This window comes from Leptopilina heterotoma, unplaced genomic scaffold, assembly GCF_015476425.1.
Source record: "Leptopilina heterotoma isolate Lh14 unplaced genomic scaffold, ASM1547642v1 Lhet_99, whole genome shotgun sequence".
Classification (NCBI taxonomy): domain Eukaryota; kingdom Metazoa; phylum Arthropoda; class Insecta; order Hymenoptera; family Figitidae; genus Leptopilina; species Leptopilina heterotoma.
The window spans coordinates 82,456-100,636 of NW_025111206.1; the positions used below are offsets into that span (position 1 = coordinate 82,456).

The 18,181-nt window shown below is 37.2% G+C and overlaps 1 protein-coding gene across 1 annotated transcript in view; it reads right to left on the reverse strand.

The window, feature by feature from the left end:
• LOC122512447 (titin homolog) overlaps positions 1–18,181 on the reverse strand; it is a 70,759-nt gene that overhangs the window by 39,229 nt on the left and 13,349 nt on the right. Inside the window, exons 5-13 of the mRNA XM_043628279.1 lie at positions 17,823–18,073; positions 17,584–17,728; positions 17,169–17,381; positions 16,912–17,094; positions 16,548–16,745; positions 16,324–16,460; positions 7,714–15,881; positions 1,209–7,527; positions 618–969 (exon numbers count right to left, since the gene is read on the reverse strand). Of these exons, the coding sequence (XP_043484214.1) occupies positions 618–969; positions 1,209–7,527; positions 7,714–15,881; positions 16,324–16,460; positions 16,548–16,745; positions 16,912–17,094; positions 17,169–17,381; positions 17,584–17,728; positions 17,823–18,073 (15,966 nt within the window). The remainder of the gene's footprint in view (positions 1–617; positions 970–1,208; positions 7,528–7,713; positions 15,882–16,323; positions 16,461–16,547; positions 16,746–16,911; positions 17,095–17,168; positions 17,382–17,583; positions 17,729–17,822; positions 18,074–18,181) is intronic.

Here is an 18,181-nt window from a genome sequence, read left to right on the forward strand (position 1 = left end):
TATTCAATTTTTATCTTTAAAAAAATTAAAATTATCTTTTAAAATATTAATTTTTTCTGCTCTAATGGATAGTGATCAAGTTGATCAACTTGTTTATTATTGATTCAGCTATTTCTGATTAAATAATGATCAGTTGTGAATTGTGATAGCAATGATTAAGTGTTTGCAACAAACCGTCAATCATCATCAGTTGATCATTAATAGCTGATTCATTTGATCATTATTGATTCAGCTGATTCTGATCCTGTTTCTGATCATTACTTGTGATTAGTGATGATCAAGTATCTTCTAGAATACATTAGCTGATCACCAATAGCTAATTTACTTGTTTATTAGTGATTCACCTGTTTCTGATAAAGTCATGATCATTATATTATAATCATTAATTGATCAAGTGATTAACAATGATCAGTACCTTCTAAAATCCACCAGATTAACAATAGCTGATACATGATCAATTAATCAACGCTGATCCTTTGATCAATTCTCATCAGTTAATCATTATTTATCAGTTGATCATTAATGATCAGATGATCATCAAGCAGTGGTAACAAAATAGTAAGGCTAAACTCTAAAAATCATGTTATCATCGAAACAAGATTAAACAAACAAATCACCTTTTATGGAACTTGTAAAAGTTGGAGGCAATGGTATGGCTTCGAACGCGGCGTAAATCCTCACCACAGCCTCACTGATTGATTGGCCATGAGAATTTTTCGCGACACAAACGTAACATCCAGAATCCTCAGGAAGAACTGAATTTATTTCCAAAATTGCCAATCCATTTTCCAACTTGATCCGCTCACGACTTCCAGGTCGAATCTTCTCGCCATTCTTCGTCCAATGAACATCAGGATCCGGTTGACCAATCACCGTGCAAGTTAATCTCAATCTCGAACCCTCGGCCACTGTTCGATTCGTTAATTTTGTACAGAAAAAGGGACACTTTGCTCGATCGATGGAGCTTTTCTGAAAAATGGAGATAAGTTCAAATTCCAATAAACCAAACAGTAGGTAATCTTGCAGTAATCTTGGGGCAAGCTTTCACCAAGATTGCTGCAAGATTACTTGCTATCTTGGTATCATTTCGAAATTTCAAAATTGTTCCCAAAGTTTCTGGAAAACATCATCAAAAACAGAAAAGACGGTTCTTTTTTGTTTTTGATGATTATTTTTCAATTCATCAGAGTTATCATTAATTTTCCTACCTCTGGTGTGCAACTTCCTTCAGTTGATAAATAATAGGCTGACGAATCAATTTCCGGAATTAAACTAGGACTGACGCTACCAGGTCTTCTGCGGGTATAATGAACAGTGGGTGAAACATAAATGGAACGTTCAGTGGGTCTTAGAAACGATGTCGAGGAACTGATTGGTGATTCATAATATTTTGATGATCTTGAACGTTCCCTGTCGTAGGATTTATTTCGTTGAACAACCGCTGGACGAAGAGTGGAATAATCTTCTCTACTTTGCCTCGAATGTACCGTTGCTGAGTACTCTGAATAAGTCGTCGTGCTCCTGAAGGAGGCTGAAGGAGTGATCCTTTCAGAACAACTGAAATCAGTTCTGGAATATCTTTCCGGCTCCTGCCTGATTCTCTCCCTAGCTGATGATTTTTCCTCTCGACCCAAAGTTATCGTATTCGAAGAAGAATCATCGGATTGATAATCTGACAGACGTTTTCGTTCGTGATCATCTGTTATCCTGGGTTTATCAGTTTCTCGTTTCCTGAGTCCAGAGTCTTGAGAATCATCAATAGATGATGTTTTTGTGCTACTTCTTCGACGCATTTCTTTTGTTGAAGATTTAATTGTTTTTGTGCTGGCTCCATTTTCAATTTGGGATTTTTCCATTTTCTCTAAAGAGACAATTTCCTCTTGATTCGATTGTTTTGAGGATCGTCTTAATTTTTGTTTAGGTACTTCAGTATCTGTAGTTGTTGTTTTGGAATAATCAGTTTTTGTTTCAATTTGTGATCCATTTTGTTCTCCATTTTCGGTAGTTTGCGATTTTTCTTCGACTTTACTGCTTTTTTCAATTTTTGATTGCTTCAAGGATGCCTTACGTTTGGTTTTCTTTGTTTCTTCAATTTTTGGTTTATCTTTTTCTGGAACTTCCTCTTCAGGTTTTTTAGTATCCTTAATGATGGATTGATCATCTGCTGGAGTTTTGTCTGCTGAACTCTCCTTTTGCTCAACATCGTCTTTCAAACCATTATCTTTGGCTTTAATTGTTTTTTCAGTTTCTTCTTTCAGTGCTTCTGCAGAACCTTTGCGTTTCTGATCCTTTGATTTTCTTCTGACTTTTTCCTTTGCATCCTTCTTCCTATCGACAGTCTTGGATTCTAGTTGTTCTTGTTCTTCTTTTTTTGGTAACTCTTCTTTCTCTTTTTTCTTTTTTTCGGATTCAAGTTTCAATTGTTCTTCTTTCTTTAAACACTCCTCTTCCTCTCGGCGTTTAAGTTCCTCTACTTCTTCCTTCTTCCTTTTCTCAGCTTCAAGTTTTAATTTTTCTTCTTCTTCTTTACGTTGTTGTTCTTTCTTTAAACGTTCCTCTTCTTCTTGTTTCTTCCCGGCTTCGAGTTTTTCTTCTTCTTCTTTCTGTTCTTTTTCTTTCTTCAATCGTTCCTCTTCTTCTTGACGTTTTAGTTCCTCTTCTTTTTTCTTTTTCTCATCCTCAAGCTTAACTCCTTCCTCTTCTTTTTTCTTTTCAACCTCAACTTTTTCCTCTTCTTTCTTACGCTCCTGTTCTTGCTTTAATCGGTCATCTTCTTCTTTCTTCTTCTTTGCCTCACGTTTGACTCTTTTCTCTTCTTCTTTGACTTCTTTCTCTTTCTTCAAACGTTCCTCTTCTTCTTTTTTCTTTTCAGCTTCATTTCTTTCCTCTTCTTCTTTACGTTCTTGTTCTTTCTTTAAACGTTCCTCTTCTTTTTTCTTATCAGCTGCAATTCTTTCATTTTCTTCTTCACGCTCTTGTTCTTTCTTTATTCTCTCCTCTTCTTCTTTCTTCTCAGCCTCAAGTTTAAGCCTTTCTTCTTCTTTACGTTCTTGTTCTAATTTCAAACGTTCTTCTTCTTCTTTGAGTTCTTGTTCCTTCTGTAAACGTTCCTCTTCTTCTTTCCTCTTCTCAGCCTCAACTCTTTCTTCTTCTTCCTTACGTTCCTGTTCTTTCTTCAATCGCTCTTCTTCTTCTCTTTTTTTCTTTGCCTCACGTTTAACTCTTTTTTCTTCTTCTTTACGTTCTTGTTCTTGCTTTAAACGCTCCTCTTCTTGTTTTTTCTTTTCAGCTTCAATCCTTTCCTCTTCCTCTTTTTTCTTTTCAGCTTTAATTCTTTCCTCTTCTTCTTTCAGTTCTTGTTCTTTTTTCAATCGCTCCTCTTCTTCAATACGCTCTTTTTCTTTCTTTACACGCTCCTCTTCTTCTCTTTTCCTTTCAGCCTCAATTCTTTCATTTTCTTCTTTGAGTTCTTGTTCCTTCTTCAATCGATTCTCTTCGTCCAGACGTTCTTGTTCTTTCTTTAAGCGTTCCTCTTCTTCTTTGCGCTTTTGTTCCTTCTTTAAGCGTTCCTCTTCTTCTTTTTTCTTTTCTGCCTCAACTCTTGCCTTTTCTTCTTTAAGTTCTTGTTCTTTCTTCAATCTTTCCTCTTCTTGTTCTTTTTCCTTCTTTAAACGTTCCTCTTCTTCTTTTATCTTCTCAGCTTTAATTCTTTCCTCTTCTTCTTTAAGTTCTTGTTCCTTTCTTAATCGTTCTTCTTCTTCTTTACGCTCTTGTTCTTTTTTCAATCGTTCCTCTTCCTCTTTCTTTTTCTCTGCCTCGCGTTTGATTCGTTCCTCTTCTTCTTTAAGTTCCTTTTCTTTCATTAATCGTTCCTCTTCTTCTTTAAGTTCTTTTTCCTTCTTTAATCGTTCCTCTTCTTCTTTAAGTTCTTTTTCCTTCTTTAATCGTTCCTCTTCATCTTTACGCTCTAGCTCTCTCTTTAATCGTTCTTCTTCCTGTTTTTTCTCTTCAGCCTCACGTTCAATTCTTTGTTCCTCTTCTTTACGTTCTTTTTCTGTTCTTAATCTTTCTTCTTCTTGTTCTTTCTTTAAACGTTCCTGTTCTTCTTTTTTCTTCTCTGCCTCAAGTCTTTCCTCTTCTTCTTTACGCTCTTGTTCTTTTTTCAATCGGTCCTCTTCTTCCTTTCTTTTCTCTGCCTCACGATTTAACCTTTCTTCTTCTTTGCAATCTTGTTCTTTTCTCAATCTTTCCTCTTCTTCTCTAAGTTTTTCTTCCTTCTTTAGACGCTCTTCTTCTTTTTTCTTCTCAGCCTCAATTCTTTCCTTTTCTTCTTTAAGTTCTTGTTCTTTCTTTAACCGTTCCTCTTCTTCTTTGATTTCTTGCTCTTTCTTTAATCGTTCTTCTTCTTTCTTGATTTCTTGTTCTTTCTTTACTCTTTCTTCTTCTTCCTTGATTTCTTGTTCTTTCTTTAATCGTTCTTCTTCTTCTTTGGTTTCTTGTTCCTTTTTCAATCGTTCTTCTTCTATACGTTCTTTTTCCTTCTTTAATCGTTCCTCCTCTTCTTTTTCTTTTGCTAGTAGTTCTTCTTCTTCTTTCTTTTTCTCTGTCTCGCGCTTGATTCTTTCCTCTTCTTCCTTGAGTTCTTTTTCTTTCTCTATACGTTCCTCTTCTTTTCTTTTCTCCTCAGCCTCCTTTTCAAGTCTTTCTTCTTCTTTTCTACGTTCTTGTTCTTCCTTTAATCTTTGCTCTTCCTCCTGACGTTTAATTTCCTCTTCTTCTTTTCTCTTCTCTTCTTCGCGTTTTAATCTTTCTTCTTCTTGAAGTTCTTGTTCCTTCTTTAATCGTTCTTCTTCTTTTTCTTTAATTTCTTGTTCCTTCTTCAATCGTTCCTCTTCTTCTATACGTTCTTTTTCCTTCTTTAAACGTTCTTCTTCTTCTTTTTTCTTCTCAGCTTCAATTCTTTCCTCTTCTTCTTTAAGCTCTTGTTCTTTTTTCAATCTCTCTTCTTCTTTTTTCTTCTTCGCCTCACGTTTAACTCTTCTTTCTTCCTCTTTACGTCCTTGTTCTTGCTTTAAACGTTCCTCTTCTTCTTTCTTCTTTTCAGCTTCAATTCTTTCCTCTTCTTCTTTAAGCTCTTGTTCTTTCTTTAATCTTTCCTCTTCTTCTTTCTTCTCAGCTTCAATTCTTTCCTCTTCTTCTTTACGTTCTTGTTCTTTCTTTAATTTCTCCTCTTCTTCTTTCTTCTCGGCTTCAATTCTTTCCTCTTCTTCTTTTCGTTCTTGTTCTTTCTTTAATTTCTCCTCTTCTTCTTTCTTCTCAGTTTCAATTCTTTTTTCTTCTGCTTCACGCTCTTGTTCTTTCTTTAATTTGTCATCTTCTTCTTTCTTCTCAGCCTCAACTCTTTTCTCTTCTGCTTCACGTTCCTTTTCTTCTTTTTCTTTTTCTATACGATCCTCTTCTTCACGACTTTTCAATTCTTCCTCTATCTTCTTCTTTGTTTCTATCTCTTGTTTGTTTACTGCTTCTTTTTCCTTTTCTTGTTCTTCTTTTTCCTTCATTAGTAGTTGTTCTTCTTTCTTTATAATTTCTCCTTCGAGTTTTTGTTTTCTTTCTTCTTCATTCTTCTTATTTATCACTTCTTCCTGCTTTAGACTCTGTTCACCGTCCACAGTTTTCAATTCTTCTTGATCTTTTTTCTGCTCTTCTTCGTCTTTTATTTTTTCTTCTTTTTGTACTTGTACTTTGTCTACTTTTTCTTTGTCTTCTTGTACTTTTTTCAATTGCTCTTCGTCAGTTTCTTTCATTTTCTCAATTTCTTCTTTTAATTCCTTTTTCTCTCTAATCTGTTTAACTTCTACTTCTTCTTCTTTTCCTTCTTCTTTTACTTCTGCTTCTTCTTCTTTCTTCTCCTTCATAATTTTTTCTTCAGCCTTCTGCTTCAAATTCTCCTCTTCTTTTACTCGTTTTACCTCCTCATCATCAATCTCTCTTTGGCCTTCATCTCGTTCTTCTTCTTTCTTCTGAATACTTTCTTCCACTTTGAATTTAGATATGGTTTCTTCAGCAACCAATTTATTTTCATCTTCGATAACAATTCCCACCGTTTCCTGTTTCATAGGCGATAATTCATCCACACTCTCTGATTCCTGTTCTAGATATACATTATCTTCCACTAATAGTGCAAGTGATTCTCTCAATTCCTGAAGAGGTTGCACCAATGTCTTCAATTTATCAGCCGTCACTGTATCATCTGCCAAGCTAGAAGCTACTTCTTCAATTTCGATTGTCTCCATCACTGGTAAATGTTCTCCCAACTTCTCCAAAGCTTTCGCTAAATTTTGCAAAGCAGGAAAACTCTCCTCCTGCCAAGTGACCTCTTCCGATCGGTCAGCTTCCGATAGAGTCAATTCCTGAATAGCAGCTATTGACGATTGCAGTTCAGTTAATTGCTGAACTACCTCAGATTGTAGGATCATTTCACTTTTTGCTTCATCAATTTTTCCAGTTTCCTCCAAATTCACCTGCTCGTCAATGATTGTGGCAATTGATTCCTTGAGTGCATTTAGTGGTTCGTCCATTAGAGACCAAAATGCGACAAGACTCTCCTTTCTGTCTAAATTCTGCATTGATGATCCTTCTTCTGAAATATCTGCTGTCTCCACTATCAAAGCTTGATGAATATTTAATTTTTCTTCTTTTGATTTTTCATCCAACTTGATTTCTCCTGACTCCTCAAGAATTACTCCTTTAGATTCCTCATCATGCAGTGTAGCTGTTTGCTCCTTAACAACGTTCAATCGACTCTCATCCACTTCCGCTTTTGGAATAGCTCTCGCAACTTCCAGCAAGGCTTCAGTTTGCAAATTCGATATTTCGATACATTCGTCAATAATTGTCTCAACGGTCGTGAATACAGTCGGAAGTGAGGTACTTTCTTCTTTTTGAGTCTGGTCTTCATCTTTTGGAATCTTTTCACTTTTGGAATCTGCTCCATTGTCTTTTGCTTCCGTTTGAATACTCTTTCCACTCTCCTTGATAATTGATCCAATTGTCGAGTGTATACTCTTCAGTGGTACAAGAACAGCACCTAGGGTTTCAGCTTTTGACAATTGTTGACTCTCACTGTCAGTGATGAGTTCTTTGTGCAATGTGGACAATGATGATTCAAAATTTACCACAGCTTCCTGTAGGGTTTGCAATAAACGCAAAGAATCTTCTTTTATTTCAGTATTTTGTTGATTTTCTTTCAAAACATTAAGGGATGAGAGAAGTCTATCAGCCGGGTAGATGAAACCTTCGACAATTGCTTCTTCATCGAGATGTTGATCAGAAGTTTCATTCAACTGCGTTTGAGCTATTTGAAGTTGTTTTTGAAGAGTCTGCAGTGGATTTGAGACAATATCAAAAGTTTCCTGATCAAGATTCTCCTGGAGTGTTGATACTGTGCCTAAGAGTTCATTCAGTGCGGGTGTTATTCTAGTCTGAAGTGTTCCAATGCAACTGACTCTTCTGCTGTACTCCGCTTTGCTGAAATCATAATTAATCTTTATTATAAAGGATTTTTTTACTTATTGAAAATTAGTTTGTAATTATTATTTTAGTTCTGATTTTAATTCTAATTAAATTAAGAATAAGAGAATCAGAATCAGAGTTAAAATTTGAACAGAATTAGAAATAAAATTAAGTATTTAAATATTATAATCAACATCATACCAAACATGTCGTTGAACAGATGACATAGCCGCATTCAAAGTAATCAACGAATCCAAAAGTGCATCAATATCGCCATTTCTTCCATTTCCTCCAACACTCTCGATTATTTCCCCCAAAGAATTACTCAAGCCCTCAATTGATAGAAGAATAACATTCTTCCTCTTCTCCAGTAATTCCGTTTCCATCACCGAACTTCTTCGACTACTCCTAACAACTGACAATGTACTGTGAAATTCAAACAATGGTTCCACCAATCCATGAAGCTTCAACACTGCATTTCGCATCCGTTCGTCTGAATGATTTCCATCCTCAAATTTCTCCACAAGATCAGCAAGAACACGTTGAAAATAATTTGTCGGTCCCACGAGAATATTAGCCACATCCGTTTCCAATGTGCGTTCAGCAGACGTGTCCAGATCATTCATTCTCTCCCTGACAACATCCAATGGTCTCATAACATTATGCAGAACATTCACAATCTCCAATTTGTACTTCACTTCATCTAGAGCGAGCGGTATTTCTTCTTCGATAGTCTCTAGAACTTGAATCATTGGAGTCAGAGTGATTATCGATGATGATTCAATTTTAGATTCTATCAACAATTTGACGATATTTTGTTTTATATTTTCAATCGGATTGTTGAGTTTGTTGAGAAGTACCAATTCGGGAGCGCCACACTCTTGTGTTGCTGACAAAGCTTCGCTAACTTTCATTAACGGTTTCAGCATTTTTGTTAATTCGCTCGTAATTTCGTTGACGTTAATTTCACACAATTCTTCACCACTGAATTCTGCTTCATAGTCGGACTTTGAAAACTCTTCGGCGGTTGTTGCAAATTCTGTAGAAATATTCGAAACTGTTCTCCTTAACATTTCGATTGCGGTTGCTAATTGTGAGACTGACAATGAGGGAGTTGTTACTGGTCTTTGTTCGAATTCTTCTACAATGTTCGTTATTTGTTGCTTAACTTCGTTCAGATTGTTACTCACTTTGATGATTAGTTCCTTTGGAATTTGTATCTTCTCTTCGGAGATTTCTCGCCTTTCTTCCGTATCTTTTGATTCATCATCTGTAATTTCTTTTGTTGTTGCTTCTTCCATTTGATGAATGTCTTTAGTTTCTTTTTTCGATGAATCTACAATTTCTTCAATTTTAGCTTCTTTAATTTTAGCATCTTTAGTATCAGCTTCTTTAATTTCAGCATCTTTAGTACCAACTTCTTTAGCTTCAGCATCTTCAGTGTCTTTAATTTCAACTTCTTGAATTTCAGCTTTTTTAATTTTAACTTCTTCGATATTTGCGAGGTTCAAAACTTCTGGCATTTCTTCAGTGAAAGCGATACCAGTATCTGCACTTGTAGCTTCTTCATATTTAGCTTCTTTACTTTCAGCTTCATTTATTTTAGTTTCTTCGATATTTGCTAGATTCAAAACTTCTGGTCTTTCTTCAATAGAAGCGTTACCAACTTCATCGGTTTTAGCTTCTTTAATGTTTACAAGATTCAAAACATCTGCTCTTTCTTCAGTAGAAGCAATACCAGTTTCTTCAGTTTTAGCTTCTTCGATATTTGCGAGACTCAAAACTTCCGCTTTTTCTTCAGTAGAAGCGATGCCAAAATCAGTACCAGTTTCTTCAGTTTTAGCTTCTTCGATATTTGCGACCTTAAATACTTCCGATATTTCTTCAGTAGAAGCAATACCAATTTCTTCAGTTTTAGCTTCTTCGATATTTGCGACCTTAAATACTTCCGATATTTCTTCAGCAGAAGCAATACCAGTTTCTTCAGTTTTAGCTTCTTCGATATTTGCGAGACTCAAAACTTCCGCTTTTTCTTCAGTAGAAGCGATGCCAAAAGCAGTACCAGTTTCTTCAGTTTTAGCTTCTTCGATATTTGCGACCTTCAATACTTCCGGTATTTCTTCAGTAGAAGCGATACCATTTTCTTCAGCCTTAGCTTCTTCGATATTTGCGACCTTCGAATTTTCCTGTAATTCTTCAGTAGAAACGATATCAGAAGCGAGACCACTTTCTTCAATTTTAGCCTCTTCCATATTTGCCACACTCAAAACATCCGGTATTTCTTCAATTGAAGCGACAACTTCTTCAACAGATTTCGTCAACATTTGCTCGTTAATTTCCCTAAAACTCTGATCACTTTCTTCTGCTATTGCCATTTGGAGAACTTGTGGTTTATCCAGGATGTCAATCACTTCTTCTTGTTCCATCGCTTCATGGAAGGTTGAATCGTCTTTAGTCGTCATAGTTGAGATTTCTTCCGACAGTGAAGAAATATCGTCACCAACTGCCATTTGCAAAACAATTGGCGCACCAATTAATTCGAATTTTTCGTGCGAGGAAACTGTTTCTAAAATTTTTCCCTCCTCTCCCTCAATGGAACTTTCATCAGTAATTATTCCCGTTTGATCAAATTCAGAGAGCTCTGTTATTTCTTCTTTCTGTAAAATTTGATATGGTTCTTTGAGAATATTAACGAAATCGGTTCGTTCAGATTCTACGATTTCAATTAAATTTTCTTTCAAATCTGGTTGAGTGTCCAAATTTTCAGCAAGTGAATCTCTAAATTGTTCCGTTTGTTCAGCACCGATTTGAACAGTTTTTTCCGATTCTTCAAATTCTTGTGCTTGTTTAGACAAAGTTGCTTCAGTTATACTTTGTAGATCTTCACTTGTTGATATTTCTTCGATGTTTTCCATTTGGAACACGTTTGGCTTATTGAAGATCAGTTGGTTTCCTCTCAAATATGTTTCAGAAACATCTAATTCGGTCAGATTTTCTGATTCCTGATCGATTGGTTCTAAAGTTTTTGGTTCTTCTTCTTCCAATTGGGAGATATCTTTACTTTTTGCCATACTGTACACTTCCGGTAATTCTGTACGAGCGGTTGATTTGATTTCCTCTAGTTTCTCTTCTGCTAGGTTTAAGATTTCTTCTCTTTCTGACAATTCTCTTAATTCCTTTGACATATCTTCGGTTATAGGTTCATTGATTGACGAAGACTGCAAAACGTTTGATTTTTGTAAATCTGTTGCAGTTTCTAGACTCGTTGCTGAATCAACAACTGCCTGAAGAGTTTTAGCTTCGGGCAAATTTTCCGTTAAAGAATCTGCTTCCTCCAATTTTGAAGATTCTGTTGCTTTGGCAACATTGTAAATGTTTGATGGTTCTGTAATTTTTGGTGATTCTGTTAGTGTGTCGATTGATGAAGCTTCTTGTGCTTCAGTTGATGATGTTTTAGCTGCTGCTTGTTCTGCTTCTAATTGTGTTGATTTCTTGATATCTTCTTTTTCAATTGTTGTTGCTGCAGCTACTGCTGCATCAGCTGATTGAACAGATATTTCTGATAATTCTGATTGTTTCGATTCGTTACCTTTTGCTTGATCTTCTGCAACTGCTGATGGAGAAGATGTTTCAGCTGATTCTGCTTGTTTCAATTTTTTGTTATCTTCTTCTTGATGGTCTGCTGCATCACCTGATGGAGCAGATATTTCAGCTGATTCTGATTGTTTCGATTCTTTATTTTTTTCTTGATATTCTGCAGTTGCTGTAACAACTAATGGATCAGAAGTTTCAGCTGATTCCTTGTTATCCTTTCTTCGTTCATCACCAACTAATAAATCTTCTTGATTCACAGTTGCAGACATTTTATCTAATTCCAAATGTATCGTTTCCTTGGCATCTTCAGCAATTCCCATTTTCTCTGGACCTAAAGATCCTGCTGCTTCATCAAGTTCTCCAGAAACTTCCGTTTGAGCCAAATCTAAAATTTCCTGCTTAACTCCAATTGCTCCCGAGAGTAATTTTTCATTTCCACCAACTACCAGTCCTTCTCCATTAAATTGCTGATCAAATTCCTGATCATCCTGACTCTTCTGAACTTCCTCCATCCTTCCTCCATTCTCCTGCTCCACTTTTCCTATTTTCAACACTTCCGGTCTTGAAGAATCAATTGTCGACAAATCCTGAACAACTTCCATCATTGCCATCTGATCCTTTGTCTCTCTATCAATTCCCACAACTTCTTCAGATAACGAAGAAATATCTTCATCAATTGGCATTTTTAAAACCTGTGGTGAATCCGTAATATTCACCGCTTCCTGCAATGATACTTCAGAACCTAAACCTCTTTCCGTTTTGGTTTCATATTCATCGATTAAACCGGAGTCTTGATCAATTTCCCTCAGCTCCTTCAGTTCTTCTCTCTGCATAACATCCACTGATTCCATTTTCATAGAATCGGAAGATTCCTGCAATTCCTGTAGTTTAAAATTCAAAATATCTTTACTGTCTTTCAGACTTGAGAGCAATGAATCATCAAAATGTTCCGTTTGTTCAGCGGCTATTTGCAACGTTTTCGCCAATTCCTGAACTCTAGTCGCATACTGTTTGGAAATCGAATCCTCGTCCAGACTCTCGAGTTCTTCGGTTCTCGTAATTTCATCAGAATCACCCATTTGGAGTACTTTCGGCTGATCGGGAATGTTATGACTCTCTCTACTTTCAGATATTTGGGTTAATTTATTAATTTCCTGCGATATCTCTTCAATGTTCGTTGCTTCTATTGGTGAAATATCTTCTAATTGCGAAACATCTTCGATTCTTCCAACATTATAGACATTTGGTTTTTGGGCTAATTCGGAGACTTCAGCGGTGGGAGTTTCTTGAGTTTTTTCAATTTCGGTTAGTTCCATCGACGTGTGGATCGATGGAAGATTGGTGATTCCTTCCTGATCAGCTTGTTGAACAATTTTAGCTTCTTGAAGTTTTTTGCCTTCTGGACAAACGTCTGATTCCGTTAATTTTACTTCTATTTCTCCAGCATATGATTTTTGTGATTCTGCAACTACTGATGAATCAGCAAATTGATTTTCCCTAGCGGCTATTTTAGACAATGCTAATTGTTCAGCTGCTTCGGCAAATTCACCAGCAACTGCTTCAGAGAAAGCATCATTAATACCTGTCGGTTCGATTTCGATCATTTTTTCACGGTCCATTGATTTTTGGAACATTTCGTTTAATTCCGAATTCGTCACCTCTTCCACCTTCTCGAGATCGATTTCTTCACTTTCAAGAATTGTTTTGACCCCTGAACTTTGTACAAGGATGTTTTCTTCGATGTCACCCAATAAACCTAGAATCAACAATACTTTCTCAGGTTTTTCTATTCCTTGGGCAAGACTCTCTATTATGGTTCGTATCCGCCTAATCGGCTCTCTTAGTCCCTGGAGAACTTCTTCTTCCTCTAAATTGTGTCGTTTATTCAACTCTTTTTGAAAATTGATCAACGGTGCACTCAACTGGGCCAACTCGTTGATTATGTCGTCATCATTTAGGTCCAGTTTTATTGGAAGATTGCCTAGAGCGACAGTGGTGGAACCCAGACTTTCTCTCACTTCCTCTAATTTTGCGATGAGGTCGGAATCGTTTATGGTTGTTCCACCAATCTTACGTTCCTGTTTTTCCAAAATTGTCGAAATATCAAAAAATACGGTGGTCAGTTGCGAGGCAACTTCCAATGACTCCAGAATTTCGGTCAATTCCTTTCTCCTGTCGACTTTTGCTCCTATTTCGTCAGGTTGACTTTCCATCATCATTAGCTGATCAATGATCAAGGGAACCTGCTGCTGTATTTCCCCCAGTGTCTCCAGTATCGGACTCATTGAACTAACAATCTCGATTCCGCTCACGTGCTCAAGAGTCGTGGAGAACATCTTCTTCAGTGTGTTTATAGGAGGAATGATGCTGTTTATAATCGGAATTTCCTCGTAGAGTAATTCTGATGACAGAGCAATTTGCAGATCGAACAAGGGTTCTCGTAGGTCGATCAAAGAATTGATCGTCTCGTCTTCCTTGAGTGTTGTCGCTATTTGTGCGGCGTTCGACAAAGCTTGGCGTAATTGCGTCAATGTCATGATCAATTCCGATGAGCCTAGAACTTGGGAAATTTGGATCTCCTTCTCCGAACGGGGATCGTCAATAACTCTTAGGATCGAATTCACCGAGGATTGGACGTCAATCAGGGGATCGAGAATCACTTCGGATAGAGTTCCAGGTTCGTCGAAGGATAACGGTTTGGAGATGTTGGTCAATTCGTCCGCCGCTCCGACTAGGGAAGATTTCAGAGCCAGGACAAATTCGGTCCGATTATCGGTCTCGTAGCCCTCTAGTGCGACAACTAATGCGTCGAGTCTGGTCAACAATTCGTCGAAAGGTTCCGCGATTTGTTTGGCGACTTCTGGATTCACCTCTTGGAGAATATCGGCTGAAGTTCTGGTCAAGTCTTCCAGGGGTCGACAGAGAGATTCTATGAGAACGGCATCGATGTTCTCGCTCCAGGTTCCATTGACTGGATTCAATGGTACTTGATCTACGAATTCTTTCAATGTTCTATGAATCATTGTTAGGGAGTTTGACAAGTTTGATGACTCCTCGGATTGTTGGAGACGTTCCCCGAGCCAGGAGATAGTTCTCCTCATTCTTTCCAAGACGATCGGTTCTTTGCTTTTTGATTGACCGGAAATTTCGTAGTCTATCTTCGACAATCCGGAGAGGATTTCATCAACAGGATCAGCCAACGGTTCCAGAATGACAGGATCGAGTTTCAAATTGTCGGCGCCTCTTCGCTTCATTACCTCGATTCCCCGGAGTAGTTCTTCGGTTGGTCCGCTAATTGCTTCTAAAACAGCGATTCTTACGTTTTGCGCTAGAGATCGTTTGCCAGCACCTTTTAGAGCCTTTGCCTCTATGATGTTTATCTGATTGCAGAGTCTTTGAATCGGTTGGACAAAATTTTCGGTTATGAATGCATTCTGCTCGTTATCAGTGCACTCGGCCAGGGATAAAAGTAAATCGAAGTCGACCAAAGCATTCCGGATTATCAATGCTGGTTCAGCTAGTTCTTGATTCATGTTCAGAAGCATTTCCTTATTGTTCAGTAATTGCTTTTCCGATTCGTCATCAATGGATTTTCCGGTTAGAACCGGATCGGCCGAATCGCTCCGTTTGAGCTTCTTCAATTCATCTGGCAATTCTTCGGATGGGGTTTTTTCGATCAACGAGCGCTTCTTTCGGGGTTTTTGATTCTTGCCATTGGTGAGGGAATCGAAGGAGTCTTGATTTTTCTGTAACTTACTGTCGGTTGATGAAAGAGCATCGGTGAATGGTTCAGTGTCAACGTCCATTTCGAAACTGTCTTTCTTTTGTGGTTCCCTCGCACTGTGATAACTTTCAGACAGCTTCTCGCTCCTGGCGCTTGATTTTCTCCTCGGAGGTTTCACTGGTGGACGATCACCATCAGCGAAGATGATTTCCGGTAGGGGCGATGAGATAGTGGTCTGCTCGTCCATCATTGACATATCCTCGACGTCAGCTTCAGTTCGTAGATCATCACCTTCTTCGATAGAGACAAAATATTCCGGGGACACGTCAATGACAACTGCTTCCATCAATAAATTACCCGAATTTGAAGTCTCCTTCATGAATCTCATGGGTGGGAGTTCGATAATATTGTGTGAGGTGACATGCTCAGAGAGTTGATCAGCGTACATTTCGACAATTTGAATGGCTTCCTCCTCGGTGAGATCGGGTGTTTCGTAGAGACTTACGGAGACTTCTTTTCCATCGAAGCTGAATGAGACTTCGCCGCGATCATCAACGGTGATTGATTGATCGGTTTGAATGGTGTCGTACAATTGAGATGTTCTCTCCTCGTGAATTGTTGATAGGGAGAGATTGCGAGCTAGTTCACGATCGTGATCAAAGGCTGAGAATGGCCGGGCTGGAATTCCATTCCCTGGTGATGTGACAACTCGATCTTCGAAACCAAGCAGGGAGGCTGAACTGCTCACACTTCCCATGCAATTTGAGGCTTCACAGGTGTAGGTTCCTAGGCAGCAGGTACCATCTTGTCCTGATGTTATCCTGTGAATATCGCCAGCTTTCAGCTCAGCACCATCTTTGAACCACTTCAAAGTTGGCTGAGGTACTCCAATTACTTTACACTCGAGATTAACTGCACCCTCTTCGGAGAGAATTGCTCTCAAGTTTTCTAGAAATTTCGGTTGCTTATAATGTTTTGGAATGATCAGTTTCAGGAAACAGGATGTCACACTGTGTCCGTAATCATTGCTCGCCACGCATTTCCATTCAGCCTGGTGAATTAATCATCAATTGTTAGTTAATCGTCATATCAAGCTGTGATAAGTGGAACTAATCCTTAATCACTGATTGTTGATCAGCCATAACTATAATTAATCATTGATCATTGATGATGAATCATCAATCACTGATTGATCATTGATTATAGATCATCAATCACTGAAGGTTGATCAATGATTATTGATCAATCATGACTGAAATTAATCATTGATTATTGATCAATAATCTTTTATCGTCGATGATAGATCATTGATCCTTAAACACTAATAACAAAAATTAATAATTGATCGTTAATTATAAATTATTGATCGTTGATAATTGAACAATAAACGCTGAAAATTGATCGTTCATAACTGATCATTGATAATAATTATCATTGATCGTTGATCAATGATAAAGATCATTGATGAAGTATCGATAATAATTGAAACTCACTTGATCAACAAAGTCAAGACGCTGCACATCTAGATGACACGTTCCCAATGATTCCTTCTCTATTCTGAATTTGTCATTCTCATCAACTTGAGAATCATCTCGATACCAAAATAGACTTGGCGCAGGTGCAAGACTCACTTAATCGGAGAATTTGAAAACATAATTAATTTTCCAACTAAGTGTAAACCATTTGATCGAATTGTAAATTGAATGTAGAATTATACCTTGAACAGTGAATCGGAAATGATCACAAATTTTGGCTTCGCAACTTCTAAGGCCCCTGATGAATTTTGGTGGTTGATTTGTACTCAAAAGTTGAAGACGTTCCTCTTCATTCAACTGATTTTGAATGTCTTCCACCGTTAATTCAGCTGTACTTTTAGCTTCACCCATACAATTTTTTGCGATACAACAATAAGAACCTGAAATTGACAGTTGATCAGTGATCATTGATCAGTTGATTATTGATCATTTATCACTGACAGTTGATCAGTGATCGATGATCAATTAAGAATAAAAGTGAAATTATATATTTTAGCAAATTAGAAATCATAAAGAATTTTATTTTCTTTTTAAATTCAAAAATACCTAACGAATTGGCACCAGTGAGCTGATAAACATCCCCTGGCTTTAGTTCCTGTCCATCTTTGAACCATTGCAACAGGGGCGTGGGGAAACCAACGACTTTGCATTCAAAGGACACTAATCCTTCTTCTGTTAAGATCGCCTTTAAGCTCTCCATGAATCGAGGCTTTCGATAATTTTTTGGAACTAGAAAAGAGATATTTGAAAATATCGAAAATAATAATGATAATAAAGATTAATTGAGTGTTGAATAAGCTTACTGGACATGGCGACATAACAGGTCGTGAATTGCTTCATATTTTCGAAACTCGTTGCAACACATTTCCATTCTCCTTCGTCCATTGCTTCGACGGGATTTATTTCGATCGAATAACCACCTATACCATCAGCTTGAATGTGATATCTTTCGCTTGCTTCAACTTTACCTTCTTTATTGTACCAATGGATTTCCTTCGGCCACGGTGGAACGTCAACTGGAAAATTTTATTATTTACTATACTAAATTCTCGATTCAATTTTTATTAAACACATTAGTGAATTATCAGGAATCTTTGGAAACCATAATAAATTTAGAAAAACTTCTTTGAAATCATTAGAGATCATCAGGGGTGATCGCAAACTGAGAGATCATCAAAAATCCTTGGGAGTTGTTGAAAAAAAAATAGAAAACCGTACCTTTGCAAGAAAGACACAGAGCCTCTCCAATTTTACAGGATTCATCTTTGAGGATTTGTTTGAAAATTGGAAGTGGTCCAGATGGTGCCAAGGTGTCTGCTGGTCTCAGCGATCCTTCTCTACTTCCTTTTCCAACAACGTGAACCTAGAACAATAAAAATCCACAATAGAAGAAATAAAGAAGAGAAAAGCAGAAAATTTTTGTGAATTCAAGAAGAAAATAAAAGTTGCTTATAAACCTTGGAAGAAGAGAAAGATGTTCCCATGCAATTTGTTGCCTCGCAAGTATAAGTACCCAGAGATGTTGGATCATCGACGTTAGCCGTCAGGGCGAAAACATCACCTGCTTTTATTTCCTTATTGTCCTTGAACCATTTTAACAATGGTGTTGGCACTCCAACGACTTTGCATTCCAACGAAACGGTTCCAGTCTCCGTTAGGATTGCTCGAAGTTCTCCAACGAATTCTGGCTTCTTATAGGCCTTTGGAACTGAGAAACGAAGAATTAAATATTAATTTTTTAAAAATTTATTTTCATTGCTTTTATTATTATCAATTTACTATTGTGATTATTATCATTATTATTATTTAGTAACTA